The sequence below is a fragment of the Apodemus sylvaticus genome, chromosome 1 (genome assembly GCF_947179515.1).
Source record: "Apodemus sylvaticus chromosome 1, mApoSyl1.1, whole genome shotgun sequence".
NCBI classification, from domain to species: Eukaryota; Metazoa; Chordata; class Mammalia; order Rodentia; family Muridae; genus Apodemus; species Apodemus sylvaticus.
In genome coordinates this window covers 103,093,712-103,109,130 of record NC_067472.1, presented here as the reverse complement: position 1 = coordinate 103,109,130, position 15,419 = coordinate 103,093,712, and the positions used below count along the sequence as shown (strand labels likewise).

The 15,419-nt window shown below is 44.4% G+C and overlaps 1 protein-coding gene across 3 annotated transcripts; it reads right to left on the bottom strand.

The window, feature by feature from the left end:
- Nucleotides 1-993: 993 nt before the first annotated feature.
- Trim68 (tripartite motif containing 68) lies at nucleotides 994-15,078 on the bottom strand. 3 transcript variants are annotated; one of them, XM_052156034.1, is made up of 7 exons: nucleotides 14,916-15,078; nucleotides 7,705-8,168; nucleotides 5,321-5,416; nucleotides 3,784-4,044; nucleotides 3,303-3,325; nucleotides 2,455-2,555; nucleotides 994-2,265 (listed from the first exon to the last, which is right to left on the bottom strand). In XM_052156034.1, exons 2-7 carry the CDS (start codon nucleotides 8,128-8,130, stop codon nucleotides 1,715-1,717), a joined length of 1,458 nt encoding a protein of 485 aa, XP_052011994.1. In that variant the 5' UTR covers nucleotides 8,131-8,168; nucleotides 14,916-15,078; the 3' UTR covers nucleotides 994-1,714. The 3 variants fall into 3 exon arrangements, with proteins under 3 accessions (XP_052011994.1, XP_052011998.1, XP_052012006.1); XM_052156038.1 differs by lacking the exon at nucleotides 5,321-5,416; XM_052156046.1 differs by lacking the exon at nucleotides 14,916-15,078 and having other exon boundaries at nucleotides 5,321-5,498; nucleotides 7,705-7,808.
- Nucleotides 15,079-15,419: the final 341 nt, after the last annotated feature.

Here is a 15,419-nt window from a genome sequence, read left to right as displayed (position 1 = left end):
TCTTCACATGTTTAATTCCCTAGACCAGCGCACAGATGTTTTATAGACATATGGAGAGACCGTTTCCCTTGTCTGTGGAGAGTCCAGGGTGAGGCTGTGAAGACTCTGCTTGCATAAACCTTCAATTTTTAGTGAGAATGTTATGAATGACTCTGATATTCTAATATGTTTAATAATTTCATTTACCTTGTATGTGCAGTAGAATAGAGACTTAGGGACACGGAGGTAGCACACTATCAGTCCTTTCTCGTGGGCAGAACCAATGATTCTCCCTCATCACAATATTGTCACTTGTGGGCTATTTTTGTGCATTTTCCCATGACATAACAACCACTCTAAACAGCTTAATATATAATCTTAATTTCCTTTCATCATCGTATGACTCCTAAACTGGTTTTTTAGTACAATTCTCTTCGCACATTTTGGTCTCTTGTATTTCAAGGAGAATTTTATACAGTTACAAGAACCATGTCAATTCTTCCAGTGCCATCAGAGGATCCAAATTTAACCCTAACTAGCTACTGGACTGGGCATTCCTTCCTGGTGACTTTATTTCTTCTTCCTTGTTATCTTGTTTTCTGTTTTGAGTTCACAGTCTTCACTCTAACTCAGGGACAAATACATGCAATCAGATACACAATCTACCACTGGGGCCTAATATCAGCATGCCCTCATGAGGTGTGACATGGGTACCTTTAGGTTTAAAGGGATCTGGACTGTTGGGAGGCACCCAACGGAACAAAGGTGCTGCTATGCAGGTTTTGTCTGCTTGTGGCAAAGCAGGATGGTTGTCACAAGAATCCATTGTTTGCCCTCCCCTCTCTACAGAGGACAAAAGTAGTGGATGGATTGTGGGGCTTTACAAAAAACCCACGAGGCAGAAGAATGCTATTTTAAGCCAGATTAGAGGCACCTTTTCAAAGAGGACATCCAAATCATCTCAAATACATGTTTCAGACCCAAATCTAATGAATGACACTCAGACTCGTGATCTGTGAATTGTCAACTTTGTTTCATTTTAATGTGAAAATCATTTTACAATCTTTAAAATCTTACCTCCCAAAGCTCTGTAGGAAACAAGGCTGTTTCAGTTTCTTTATACATACAGTAAAAATAAAAACTAAGGCCCTTAAGGTCTGTGACCCTGCCCCTTAGAGAAAAGGCAGGCCCTGGACGCAGACCCACCCTCATGCTCAGGAAGGAGCTATGGGGAGTGTCCTGGATGAGTTCTGCACTATGTGCTGGAAAAGCACAAACTGTGTTTCTCTAACCTGGAGGTTAGGGTTTGTTTGGTAGCAGCAAGCCACACTCGAAGTACCCGCTACCTGGTTTCACCATGACGATCAGCTCTGGCGTGTGCATTGTTATTCCGCCTCATTGGAAGATCTTACTTAAACGCTTTTCTGGAGTCTGCATTTATTTAATCACCAGCACCCACTTAATTATGGAACCAGAGAGGAGGGCTGTGATCTCCAGAATGGACAAAGTCCATCATTCCTGTCATGTTTCCATCATGGATCACAATGCTTATCTGACTGGGACTGTTTTTCTGTGAGAGGCACTGACAGTTTGTTCTAACAGCAAGATACCATGAGGTCAGAGAGAGGTGTCCTTGGGTTTTAAGCTGGGTTCAGGGACATGCTTATCTGTGGAAGCATCTTCCAACAGTGATGTGTACAAGGCCAAATGCCAACATTAGGTTAGGATGGCTCTCCTAGCCTTCCCCATCCAGGGTACAAATGGTGAGTGGAGTGGTGTTGTTAGTGCCAATGCTGTAGCAAGGACTGAAATAGGGCAGGAGACGTCCTGGGAAGGGATAGCGGGGGAAAGTGAAAATGTGGGAGCCACCATCAGTCACATTGTAGAAGGAGATGTCATGGGTCTCATAGTCTAGGAAGATTCCTACGCGGTGCGGCGGAACCGACAAGGGCAGGAGCGGATATTCATCTGTGCCTGCGCGGTACTCTATTCCTTTCCTTAGTCTTATCACCCAGAAGCCATAGTGAGGGGATAAGTAGACCACCTCCTTCCGGTCTACATTTTCCACACATACTCCCAGGCCCCATTCAGATCTGTCTCCAACCTCTACTTCCCAGTAGTGCCGGCCAGAGGAGATGCATTGGCTGCCCAAGACAATGTTATAGCGGTAAAATCTCTCAGGATTGTCAGGCAGGTTCTGCTGGGTGACTCCATAGTGCACACTTTTCCTGTCCTTGGAAACGACTAGGCGGGAGTAAGCTGTGTCTGGATCTAGGCGCACATCCACTGGGGAAAAAGATCTTAGTGGTAACATTGAGGCCAAGCAAGGGGGGTGTAGGACATCTCGGATGAAGACACAGTTCTCAGCAATGGGTGGGGTGGGGCTAGATGAAGCATCCAGACTGCATTGAGCTCTTTCACCTCTGTGGGCGGAGTTCCTCCCACTCCCCATCACAGCCCCCAAGAATCTAATACCTGCAAATGTCTTCAGGGTCTCTCTTAGTCCTAGCACACGGCACTCTGTCTTCAGCTCCAAGGAGATTGGTTCTAGCTGCTGCAGGCTCCAAGACTCACTCCTGAAGAAGAGGGTGTGTTTGGATCCATGAAGACTCTCAGCCCTGTTCCCTGAGTGTCCTGCCTGAGCCTTTAGTTTGGTGAGGAGGGGCTTGGCCAGAGCCAGTCACTTAGATTCCCCTGGCCAGCAAAGCAGAGGTTGCATAGCTGGCTCGTAGAGTTTCAAACTGCTTGTGACAGAGAGGAAAGAATGCTCAGAGCTTCCTCTCGAGGATGCTAAAAATTGGGACAGAGGAAGACGAACAGAAAGAGATGTGAAGCAAAGGAGAATGGGTGATCCTCTGAGCTTCATGTGCTGCCAAATTTTTGGAGCATTTTCATGAAATAACATACTTTTCCTCTTTTTTCTTTCTTTCTTTCTTTTCTTTTCTTTCTTTCTTTTTTTTTTTTTTTTTTTTTTTTTTTTTTTTTTTTTTTGAGACAGGGTTTCTCTGTGTAGTCCTGGCTATCCTGGAACTCACTTGTAGACCAGGCTGGCCTCAAACTGAGAAATCTACCTGCCTCTGCCGCCCAAGTGCTGAGATTAAAGGCATGCACCACCACTGCCCAGCTCAAATTCTTAATGGTAACATCTGAAATGAATTCCACTATGTGCAAAAAAGGAGACAAATCTTTCTCCAATATAACGTAAGATGGTGAGCATCTGCCTCCTGTAGGTACTCAGTCTACATTCCTTCTCTGGCCCTGGCTCTGGCCAGACCTCTCTATCTTATGTAGGGCTTCACAGAGTCTCTAAGATGGGAACATACCTGTTTAAGGCTTCCTGAATACCCTAGGAGAAAAAGATGCAGTTCATGAGTGTGCAGTGCTTCAGAGACACTAGGCAGATGCAAACTCTGGGAAGAGCTTTCTCAAAGGGATACACAAACTTTAGAGGTGGGGAGAAGCTGATGGGAGGGCAGCAGGACAGCCCTGGCTATGCTGAATACCTTCAGGCTCCATCTCAAGATGTCCAGGAGGAAAGGGCCTGGAGCGCTGTCAAGCTATCAGAATAAGGACCTGGGGTCCTACCTCTGGCTGCGTAGATGATCTAGCCCATGAGAACATTAAGGGTCAGGTCTTCTACCCAACCAGGATGAGAACAGCAGGTGTCAGCTGAAGGCAGACAGGGTCCTCAGCTGGTGGACAGTACGATGATAGGGCCCTTGAAGAATCAGCTAATACTTTCCCCTGGAGTCCCTGTCCATCTCTGGTTCTCGCTCAGGTGTCCCACGGAAGGCTGTTGCTCACCTGCAGCAGCCAGCACACAGGTCTCTGGGATCTCTCTTCCAGCTCCACAAGCATCCTCCACAGGACCTGTCTCTGCTGGGTGATCTTCACACGCCTCAGCTCCAGCTGGTTTGCTGTCTCTCCCTTCTCCCGCTCGAGGCTAGCCTGAACTGCAGCTGCCTCTTCTTCAGCCTGCTGGCACGGCAGTCCTTTTTCCTTTAATAATCGCCGATATTTTTCAAACTCCCATAGGATGCTCTGCTTTCGCATTTCTATCTGTGTCTGGAGTCAAGATTGGAATTAGCACTGGTCTTTTTAGGGTAAGGGTCACATGGGATGGAGGACACTGACACGTGCAAACACACACACTATGGAAATGCTTTGGTATAACCATGTCCTGGGGGCTATGGACGCAAAGACAAAGGATCTAATTTTTCTGTGTTTCTGACTCCCTGCAGTCTCAGGGGATTATTTTTGGTCCTTTCACAGGTAGCATATTTTCTTACAAATAACGAGTTGGATCAGAGTATTTCAGACTTGGAACTTTTCTGGATTTAGATTAAATGAATATAAAGAGATACTTTGGCAATGAGATCCAATTCTGAACATGAAATCCATCTTTGCTTCACATATATGTAGTACATACAACCTAAAAGTAATTTTGTAAAATAACTTTAGTGTGCTTGCATTCTGAGGATAGCCTCTCATTAAGTGAAACTTCCTTCTACTTTTGGTAGCATGTTGATTACCAGACACTTTTGGATTTGATCAGATAATTTGCAGTTGATATTTTGGGATGAGTGACCCTTCATCTGTACTACTTTGATCAACTGCAATAGGATCTAGGGTCCCCTCTTTCTTTTTTCTTGAGACAGGGCTCCAGTACAGAGCTCCCGTCCTAGACTGCTATTCACTATGTAGACCAGGCTGAACTTGAAATTGTAGCAGTTCTCTGCCTTTGCCTCCCAAAGTGGATTTCTAGGCATGCACCACCATTCTGGTACATGATATTATCTTGGTATGATGGGGACTAGCTTCCATTATCAGAAAAACAATGATGTGGTTACACTGATGGTTGCTATTTGCTAATTACACTGCTGGACAGTTTTTCTTCTTGGTTTTGTGAGTATGTGTGTGTGTATGTGTGTGTGTGTGTTTATGCTTATTGTATTGTTTTAGATCACACTGACCAAAAGTTACAAGAGTTTTATGCCTATTGGTTTTAAATATATTTCTGAGGAGTGGGGGTTTCCTAATATTTAGGTAAACAAAGTTTAAGCAGCTGTTTCTGTGAAACAGAAACTGTTTGACTACCACTCTACGAGCAATACTCCTATGAGCTCATGTGTGCAGAATGCCATTCCTTTCTCATACATGAAGATATGAAATCAGTGGCTCCTGCTACCCCAAAACCTATAAGCTGGACCTGAGGAGTTGTGTGGCCTTAGGTAAAGGGGAACCTGAAGGCCCTCATTCTGCCTCACAGATATGAGGAAGCCTCCATTGTTGGCTCTAGAAGAGAGGGATGACAGGAGCCCCCCTCTCAAGTGCAACCTGCCTTCCAGATGGCCGCTTGGTCCTTCTCACCGACTTCCAGTTTCCAGGCTTCTTCCTGTTCTTTCCTCAGATGTTCCAGAGCCTGCTGGAGTTTCCACTGCAAGAGGAAGGTCATGAGCACGCCCCAGCAGGAGGCACTCAGGCTGACAGAGGCTTTCCAGTGCTCCTCAGGCAGCAGGCTAGAGTAAATGGTCGGAGAAAAAGGACTGCCACAGAAGGCACAGACTCTGCCCATGGGACACGCAGGGAGGCTGTGTGGGTTGAGAATCACCTTAACACCCATAGTCCTCAAGTGTCTGTGAAGATCTACAACCAGACTTTTGAGGAATTGAAGATGTTGGACTTTCCTAGCCAGGACTATTTCTCCTCTCATTAATCCTGTTCCCTAGTATTTCCCAGGACGCTGCTATTGAAAGCATGGTCCAAAGCCAGGAACATCAATGTGGCAGAAGCTTGAGCCTGACCCCTCACCCATCAAATGAGAACTGGAATTTAGCAAGCTCCTTGGGTAGTTGAGAAACACAGTAAAGGTAAGAGGCTTTCCTAGGGAAGTAATGCAAAATATTCTCATCGGAAAGCCAAAAGGATTTATTTATGACCTTTCATTCTGATAACAGTCACTAGTTTTGTTAAAGATTTATAAAGTACCAGACATGGTTCAAGTATTACACATGTGCCAACACTGCTGGGGTTTGAAAGGGAACCATCTTCCACAGGTTCGTGTGTTTGAAGATCCTCAGCTAGTGATGGTCTTTGGGAAGGTTGTAGCAAACTTTAGGAGGTGGAGCTTGGATGGAGAAAGTGAATCACTGTGTGGTAGGCCCAGAGGCCTTAAGGCCTCGTCTCCATTCCTGTTCATGATTCCCAACTACATATACCACATGAACAGCTGCTGCTGCTCCTGTCCCTGTGCCTTCTCCAACATGATAACCTGTATTCTTCTCAATAAACCTCTCCTCCCTTATGTGGTTTCTAATCAGGTACTTGATGACAGCCAACAAGAATTATAACTGATATAAATACAGTTCCTGGATATTGGTGTCATTACCATTTTATAGACAAGAAAACGGAGGTTCAGGAAGTGACCTATCCACAGTTGCCCAGCTAGTAAATGACAGGGCTGGGAATTAACCAAGCTCTTAGTCTGTATGTCAGAATGCTAAATTACCGCCTTGTTCTAAAACTCTCAGAACAAAGCAAAGTAGACATACTTTTAATGTTTTAGATATCTGTCCTATAGAGAGGAATGCTGATTCCAAGGAGTCTCTATATATTCTTACATTTTAATCTGGGAAAAGAACAAGGTGGCGCCTGGTTAGTGGTTAAGACAAATAAGCAGTGCGTGTGATGGAGACGACTTATCCCAAAGCGTGGGAAAGAGAGAGCCTCAGGCAAAGCACAAGCTCCCTATTCGATTCTTTCTTCTCATGTGTCATGATTTGATGAAAATGGCCCCAACAGGCTCATAGGGAGTGGCACTATTAGGAGGTGTGCCTTGGAGTGGGTGTGGCCTTGGAGGAAACTTGTTACTGGGGGTGAACTGTGAGGCTTTAGAAGCTCAATCTAGGCCTAGTGTCACACTCTCTGTTCCTGCTGTCCTTCTGTCCAGATGCAGAACTCTTGGCTCCTTTTCCAGTACAGTATCTGCCTATATGCTGCCATGCTCCCTGCCACGACGACAGACTAAACCTCTGAACTGTTAGCCAGCCCTAATTAAATGTTTCCTTATAAGACTTGCTGTGATCATGGTCATGGTGTCTCTTCACAGCAACAGAGACCCTAACTAAGACCTTTCTCTTTAACTAATGTAACTGAAAGTCAGAAAAGACCTGATAATATGATACTGTATTAATATATGCTTAGTATATAAGCATGCCTGGCAATCAGCCAATCAATCTTAAGTGACTCATCTATGATCCCTTCTTGCTCCAAAATGGTATCATGATCCAAAACTACTAGGCCTGAGTTGTGTTTATGAAATGAAAAGGTTAAAATGATTTAGCTAATGCCAAGTAACTATACAAGATCCTAGTAAAGCAAGCTTGCAGGTTCTTGACTAACAAATAACAGTTGTCATATGTAATCTCATTTAAGTCACCTGCAATTCCAACTGAAACCAAGGGTTTGCTTCAATATCTCAACACCAAACGCATCTTCTGGTTAGGTATTCCCATGTTAAGACTCAAGATGGGACACAGAGGAAACAGGAGAGAAGAAAACCAAAGATAGTCATGAATGAAGGAAAAGATACAGTTCAGAATATTAGATGTAAGCATATGTAGCTACCAGTCCCCGGGGATCAGCTTTTAAAGACAGGCATCTGATATAGAGAAGGGCAGATGAGAGGAAGAGGAAAGGCTGGCCTGACCAGGTTCTACTGCCTACCTTATACTCCCAGGCGACATCCTTTATGGGTACAACATTGTGGGCTTCATGCTCTGGGGACTGGTTACAGGCCTCACAGATTACCACATCATCCTCTTTGCAGAACATGGTTAGATGTTCCTTGTGGAGATCACACACATTGGTCTTTAGTCCCATTTGAGTACAGAGGCCTAGCAGACGGAGCTTATCTACAACACTGGCCAGCTGCCAATTGGGACGGAGCTCCCTTGGCTGCACGGGAGCTCGGCAAAGGGGACAAGTGTAGCTCAAGGTCTGGGATTCTCCTGGGAGCTGCCAGAGTCCAGACAGACAGCCGTGGCAGAAAGTGTGGCCACAGTTGATGCTCATAGGCTCCCTGAGGAAGGTCATACAGATAGGACAGTTCACTTCTTCCACAATGGCTTCCATTAACACTGCAGGATCCATGGTTCTAAGTGACAGTTGTCTCAGAACATGAATGAAGGCTGCAAAGAATAAGAGAAAAACAAGGAAAAAAGGTAACAACTGTAAGTTCTTTCCCAAAACTACAATTAGTGATTAAAATCCACTTATTTTAGAACCTTATCAGCCGTGTATAATAAACATTGGCCTTGACTAAAGTTATTACCGGGTAATGATGTACACACCACAGCCACAGAAGACACAAACAGAGATGGTTAAGAAACTGGACTTGGTGTTCTGTTCAGGAACTTTCCCCCTGTGCCCATGTGCTCAAGGCTCTTCCCCAGTTCCTTTTCTATTAGTTTCAGTGTGTCTGGTTTTATGTGGAGGTCCTTAATCCACTTGGACTTGAGCTTTGTACCAGGACATAAGAATGGATCGATTTGCATTCTTCTGCATGCTGATCTCCAGTTGAACCAGCTCCATTTGTTGAAAAGGCTATCTTTTTTTCCACTGGATGGTTGTAGCTCCTTGGTCAAAGATCAAGGGACCATAGGTATGTGGGTTCATTTCTGGGTCTTCAATTCCATTGATCTACCTGCCTGTCACTGTACCAATACCATGCAGTTTTTAACACTATTGCTCTGTAGTACTGCTTGAGGTCAGGGACACTGATTCCCCCAGAAGTTCTTTTACTGTTGAGAATAGTTTTAGCTTTCCTGGGATTTTTGTTATTCCACATGATTTGAGAATTGTTCTTTCTAACTCTGTGAAGAATTGAGCTGGGATTTTGATGGAGATTGCATTGAATCTGTAGATTGCTTTTGGCAAGAAGGCCGATTTTACTAAATTAATCCTGCCAATCCAAGAGCATAGAACATTTTTTCTATCTTCTGAGGTCTTCAATTTCTTTCTTCAAGGAATTGAAGTTCCTGTCATACAGATCTTCCAATAGCTTACGTTCTAAGATCAAGAATTGACAAATGGGACCACATAAAATTACAAAGTTTCTGTAAGACAAAGGACACTGTCAAAAGGACAAAAAATGGCAACCAACAAATTAGGAAAAAATCTTTACCATCACGGTAAAGGGGTAATATCCAAAATATAGAAAGAAGGCAGACTCCAGAGAGTCAAATAACCCTATTAAAAATGGGGTACAGAGCTAAACAAAGAATTTTCACTTGAGGAGTATCAAATGGCTGAGAAGCACCTAAAGAAATGTTCAACATCCTTAGTCATCAGGGAAATGAAAATCAAAACAACCCTGAGATTTCACCTCACAGCAGTCAGAATGGCTAAGATCAGGAGAAAACAGGTGCTGGAGAGGATGTGGAGAAGGAGGAACTCTCCTCCACTGCTGGTGGGGTTGCAAGCTGGTACAACCACTCTGGAAATCAGTCTGGCAGTTCCTCAGAAAACTGGGCATGATACTACCGGAGGACCCTGCTATACCACTCCTGGGCTCCTGCTTCACTGTGTTCATAGCAGCCCTATTTATAATAGCCAGAAGATGGAAAGAACCCAGATGTCCCTCAATGGAGGAATGAATACAGAAAATGTGGTATATTTACACTATGGAATACTATTCAACTATTAAAAACAATGAATTCATGAAATTCTTAGGCAAGTGTGTGGGAACTGGAGAATGTCATCCTGCATGAGGTGACTCAATCACAAAAGAACATACATGATATGCACTCACTGATAAGCGGATATTAACCCAGAAGCTTAGAATACCCAAGAAACAATTCAAATGATGCCCAAGAAAAAGGAAGGAGAGGCCCCTGGTCCTGGAAAGGCTCAGTGTAGCAGTGTAGGGAATTACCAGGACAGGGAAGCGGGAAGTGGGTGATTGTGGAACAGGGGGAGGGAAGAGGGCTTACGGGGACTTTCGGAGAGGGGGAAATACAGGAAAGGGGAAATCATTTGAAATGTAAATAAAGAATATATTGAATTAAAATTCAGGTTGGTTCAATATACGGAAATCTATCAATGCAATCCACTACATAAACAAACTCAAAGAAAAAAAAACACATGGTCATTTCATTGGATGCTGAAAAAGCATTTGACAAAATTCAGCATCCTTTCATGCTTAAAGTCTTGGAAAGAACAGGAATTCAAGGCCCATACCTAAACATCGTTAAAGCAATATACAGCAAACCGGTAGCCAGCATCAAACTAAATGGAGAGAAACTTGAAGCAATCCCTCTAAAATCAAGGACTAGACAGGGCTGCCCCCTTTCTCCTTATCTTTTCAATATTGTACTTGAAGTACTAGCTCGGGCAATTCGACAACATAAGGAGGTCAAAGGGATACAAATTGGAAAGGAAGAAGTCAAACTATCATTATTTGCAGATGACATGATAGTCTACCTAAGTGACCCAAAAAGCTCCACTAGAGAACTCCTACAGCTGATAAACAACTTCAGTAAAGTGGCAGGTTATAAAATCAACTCAAGCAAATCAGTGGCCTTCCTATACTCAAAGGATAAGCAGGCTGAGAAAGAAATTAGGGAAATGACCCCCTTCACAATAGCCACAAACAGTATAAAGTATCTTGGGGTGACTCTTACCAAACATGTGAAAGATCTGTATGACAAGAACTTCAAGACTCTGAAGAAGGAAATGGAAGAAGACCTCAAAAAATGGGAAAACTTCCCATGCTCATGGATCGGCAGAATCAATATAGTTAAAATGGCCATTTTGCCTAAAGCACTATACAGATTCAATGCAATACCCATCAAAATCCCAACTCAATTCTTCACAGAGCTAGAAAGAGCAATTATCAAATTCATCTGGAACAACAAAAAACCCAGGATAGCTAAAACTATTCTCAGCAACAAAAGGAAATCTGGGGGAATCAGTATCCCTGACCTCAAGCAATACTACAGAGCAATAGTGTTAAAAACTGCATGGTATTGGTACAGTGACAGACAGGAGGATCAATGGAACAGGATTGAAGATCCAGAAATGAACCCACACACCTATGGCCACTTGATCCTCGACAAAGAGGCTGAAAACATCCAATGGAAAAAAGATAGCCTTTTCAACAAATGGTGCTGGTTCAACTGGAGGTCAGCATGCAGAAGAATGCGAATTGATCCATCCTTGTCTCCTTGTACTAAGCTCAAATCCAAATGGATCAAGGACCTCCACATAAAGCCAGACACTCTGAAGCTAATAGAAAAAAAACTGGGGAAGACCCTTGAGGACATCGGTACAGGGAGAAAGTTTCTGAACAGAACACCAATAGCGTATGCTCTAAGAGCAAGAATTGACAAATGGGACCTCATAAAATTACAAAGTTTCTGTAAGGCAAAGGACACCATCAAGAGGACAAATCGGCAACCAACAAATTGGGAAAAGATCTTCACCAATCCTACATCAGATAGAGGGCTAATATCCAATATATATAAAGAACTCAAGAAGTTAGACTCCAGAAAACCAAACAACCCTATTAAAAAATGGGGTACAGAGTTAAACAAAGAATTCTCACCTGAAGAACTTCGGATGGCGGAGAAGCATCTTAAAAAATGCTCAACTTCATTAGTCATTAGGGAAATGCAAATCAAAACAACCCTAAGATTTCATCTTACACCAGTCAGAATGGCTAAGATTAAAAATTCAGGAGACAGCAGGTGTTGGAGAGGGTGTGGAGAAAGAGGAACACTCCTCCACTGCTGGTGGGGTTGCAAATTGGTACAACCACTCTGGAAATCAGTCTGGCGGTTCCTCCGAAAACTGGGCACCTTACTTCCAGAAGATCCTGCTATACCACTCCTGGGCATATACCCAGAAGACTCCCCACCATGTAATAAGGATACATGTTCTACTATGTTCATAGCAGCCCTATTTGTAATTGCCAGATGCTGGAAAGAACCCAGGTATCCCTCAACAGAAGAGTGGATGCAAAAAATGTGGTATATCTACACAATGGAGTACTATTCAGCCATTAGAAACAATGAATTCATGAAATTCTTAGGCAAATGGATGGAGCTAGAGAATATCATACTAAGTGAGGTAACCCAGACTCAAAAGGTGAATCATGGTATGCACTCACTAATAAGTGGATATTAACCTAGAAAACTGGAATACCCAAAACATAATCCACACATCAAATGAGGTACAAGAAGAAAGGAGGAGTGGCCCCTGGTTCTGGAAAGACTCAGTGAAACAGTATTCAGCAAAACCAGAACGGGGAAGTGGGAAGGGGTGGGTGGGAGGACAGGGGAAGAGAAGGGGGCTTGCGGGACTCTCGGGGAGTGGGGGGGCTAGAAAAGGGGAAATCATTTGAAATGTAAATAAATTATATCGAATAAAAAAAAAAAAAAGAGTCCTACGAACTGGACTCAGCAAAAACAAAAACAAAAAACAAAACACAAAACAAAACAAAACAAAAAACTGGATTTGGCCACAGAACTCAAAAAGGTCAACAAGCTGAAGGGCCCAAGTGTGGAAGCCTTGGTTCCACTTGGGAGGGAGAAGAAAGCAATCACAAGTGGGGAGGGAGGGAGGGACCTGGGAGGGAAAGTGGATTGGGGGGAGGGTAGGGAGGAGGGAAGAGGGGAACTTGATCTGGTATTTGGTGATGGAAAAAGGACTGAAGCCCCGAGGGCCAGCAGAAAGAATAGAAACAGGCAACCTTGTGGGGTGGGGGGTGCGTAGGAGTTTGGGGGAACCCTCCAGAATGCACCAGAGACCTGGGAGGTGAGAGACTCTCAGGACTCAAAGGGAGGGACCTTAGATGAAATGCCTGACAGTAGGGAGAGGGAACTTATAGAGCCCACCTCCAGCAGGAAGATAGGGCATCAAAGGAGGGAGAGGGCAGCCATCCCACAGTCACAACTCTGACCCATAGTTGTTCCTGTCTGAAAGAACTACAGGGATGGAAATGGAGAGGAGCCTGAGGAAAAGAAGGTCCAGTGACAGGCCTAAAGTGGGATCCAGCTCAAGGGGAGGTCCCAAGGCCTGACATTATTAACTGAGGCTATGGAGCACTCACGAAACAGGATCTAGCATGACTGCACTCCGGAAGACGCACAAGCAGATGAAAGAGTCAGATGCAGATATTTGCACCCAACCAATGGACAGAAACTGCTGACCTCTGTGGTTGAATTAGGAAAAGGCTGAAAGAAGCTGAGGAGGAGGGCACCCCCCCCCCCAACTTTCAGACACTGATCTCTCAGACCAAACAGGCAGCATACAGCTGGTGCTGATATGAGGTCCCTAACACACATACAATAAAGGACTGCTGGGTCTGTGTTTATTCAGAGATGATGCCCCTAACCCTCAAGAGTCTGGAGGCCCCAGGGAGTTTAGAGGTCAGGTGGGGTGGGGGTGGGGGTGGGGGTGGGGACATCCTTGTGGAGACAGGGGATGGGGAAGAGGTGTGGGATGTGGAACAGTTGGAGGGTGGATGTGGAGGACAAAATCTGGAGTGTAAAAAAATTTTAAAAAGTAAAATAAAGAAAGTGGACTTGGAGAATTCCTTTTGATTTATTTGTTCAATTCTCCTCTTGGTCTGTCTGGCCCCACTATTCACCCTCTAATCATGACAGAGAAATCAACATAGTCTCTGTGGGCTAGGGCAAGTTAATATAACATGTGATATTCCAACATTCAGAGGAAAAGCCACATAACAGTGTCTGCTTGTACTTCTACCATCTCCACCAAGCTATGAGATCCAGAATCCTAGGATGCAGTGTGTGCTAACACTGAACTCCGAGGCCTATGTAAGGTCGAGTGGAGGGAGGGAGGGAGGGATCCTGAGGTAAGCAGCCTCCCTCACCCTCTTCCACTTTTCTGAAATGGTGGGGATTTAACAAGAATCTCAAGCACGCTGGGCAAATACTTTACTGCTGATTCAAATCCCTCCTCTTCTTGATCTTCCAAAGGCACCAGTGACAGCCAAATACTCCTCAGTGCTATGCGCTATACTGGGACTCTGTGTCTATTCATTTTACCCTATTTGGGATCATGCTCTTGTGAGACTGTTTCCAGGATCTCACTGTTGACACCATTTACCACGAGACTGCTGTTTTCTTGATTCACACACTAGAAATTTACTATTCCTATTTTCTGTTTTTCTCACAATATCCTAAGGCCATGAAACATTTAATACAGAGATATTTTCAGTTTTGCTCAGTGTATTCTCGAAGCCAAGAGCAGTGTCTCAATACTTGTTAAATGCATGAGAATTAAATGAAAATGTTTAGGTCCAGCTGATAGTAGAGGTGTTAATATCTTCATCTAAGGCAGTGTGTGTGTGTGTGTGTGTGTCCACTTGTTCATGCTCTGGTGTCAAAAGCACTACTTAAAGCTACAGAAAACAAAAAACCAAAACGACAACAACAAAACAAACAAAACCCAGCAGATGAAAGTTTGGAAGACACTGGCAGTAGGAAAGCGAGGCCAAGAAGGATAGAAATGATAAATCCTAAGAAATCACAAAAGATCTGGGGATAAACAGATATAGTTCTCCAATAGAGGATTTCCAATAGAGATATTTTATTAAACATAAATTACTTGGTTAAGAGTTTGAATCATTAACCGCTCAGACCAGTCCAACCTGCAGCTGAAGGCAGCTATTGAATACAGGCCAAACACAAAACTGTAAAAAGTTAACTTGATGCGATTTTGTTCTCCAGAGTGAAGTTTGTAGACGACAATGTCAAAAGGTTGCAGCAAGCATCCTCTGCCTCTTCAATGCCCAGGGCCCTGAAGGGACTGAAGCGGTAGGGAGCTAGGCTAGGGTCTGGGAGCGGCGGCGCTAGGCAGGTCCCTAGGGTAGTGGGACTGAGGACAGGGGAGGGTAAAGAGGGCCGGACCTGTGTCTTCCTTTCTTCCTGCTGTCGCTTCGTCTGCTGCGCAGCGTACCACCCAGTGGAGGCGCGGGGCTCCAGAGGTCCAGGCCGCAGAGGAGGAAGCAGAGGGCGCTCGCCCTCCTCCCGCAGGAATCTGCGACCGCGGCAGGGGTGTCGGAGCCCGGCGACTTCCGCAATTCCAGGACCCGCCCACGGCCCAGGAACCGACGAATCACTTCTGCACATAGAGTGGCCTGATTGGCTGTTCGCTTGCTACTTTTCCTGGTTGAATTCACGCTACTTAGCGTGGGAGCGCAGCCGGATTTCCTTAAGTAGCAACTTTACTTATTGGAATCCGCGGTTCTCTGGAACATAAGAGGCCGATCATAACTCCAGGTTTCAGACATTTAAACAAAAGTTTTAATAAATGCTTCTGTTTTTCCTGGCTAACTCTTGAAACTTCCTCAGGTAGCCCCTCATTGCAGCAAACTAGTTTCAGAGTTCGAAACAGTTACTAAATTACAAAGC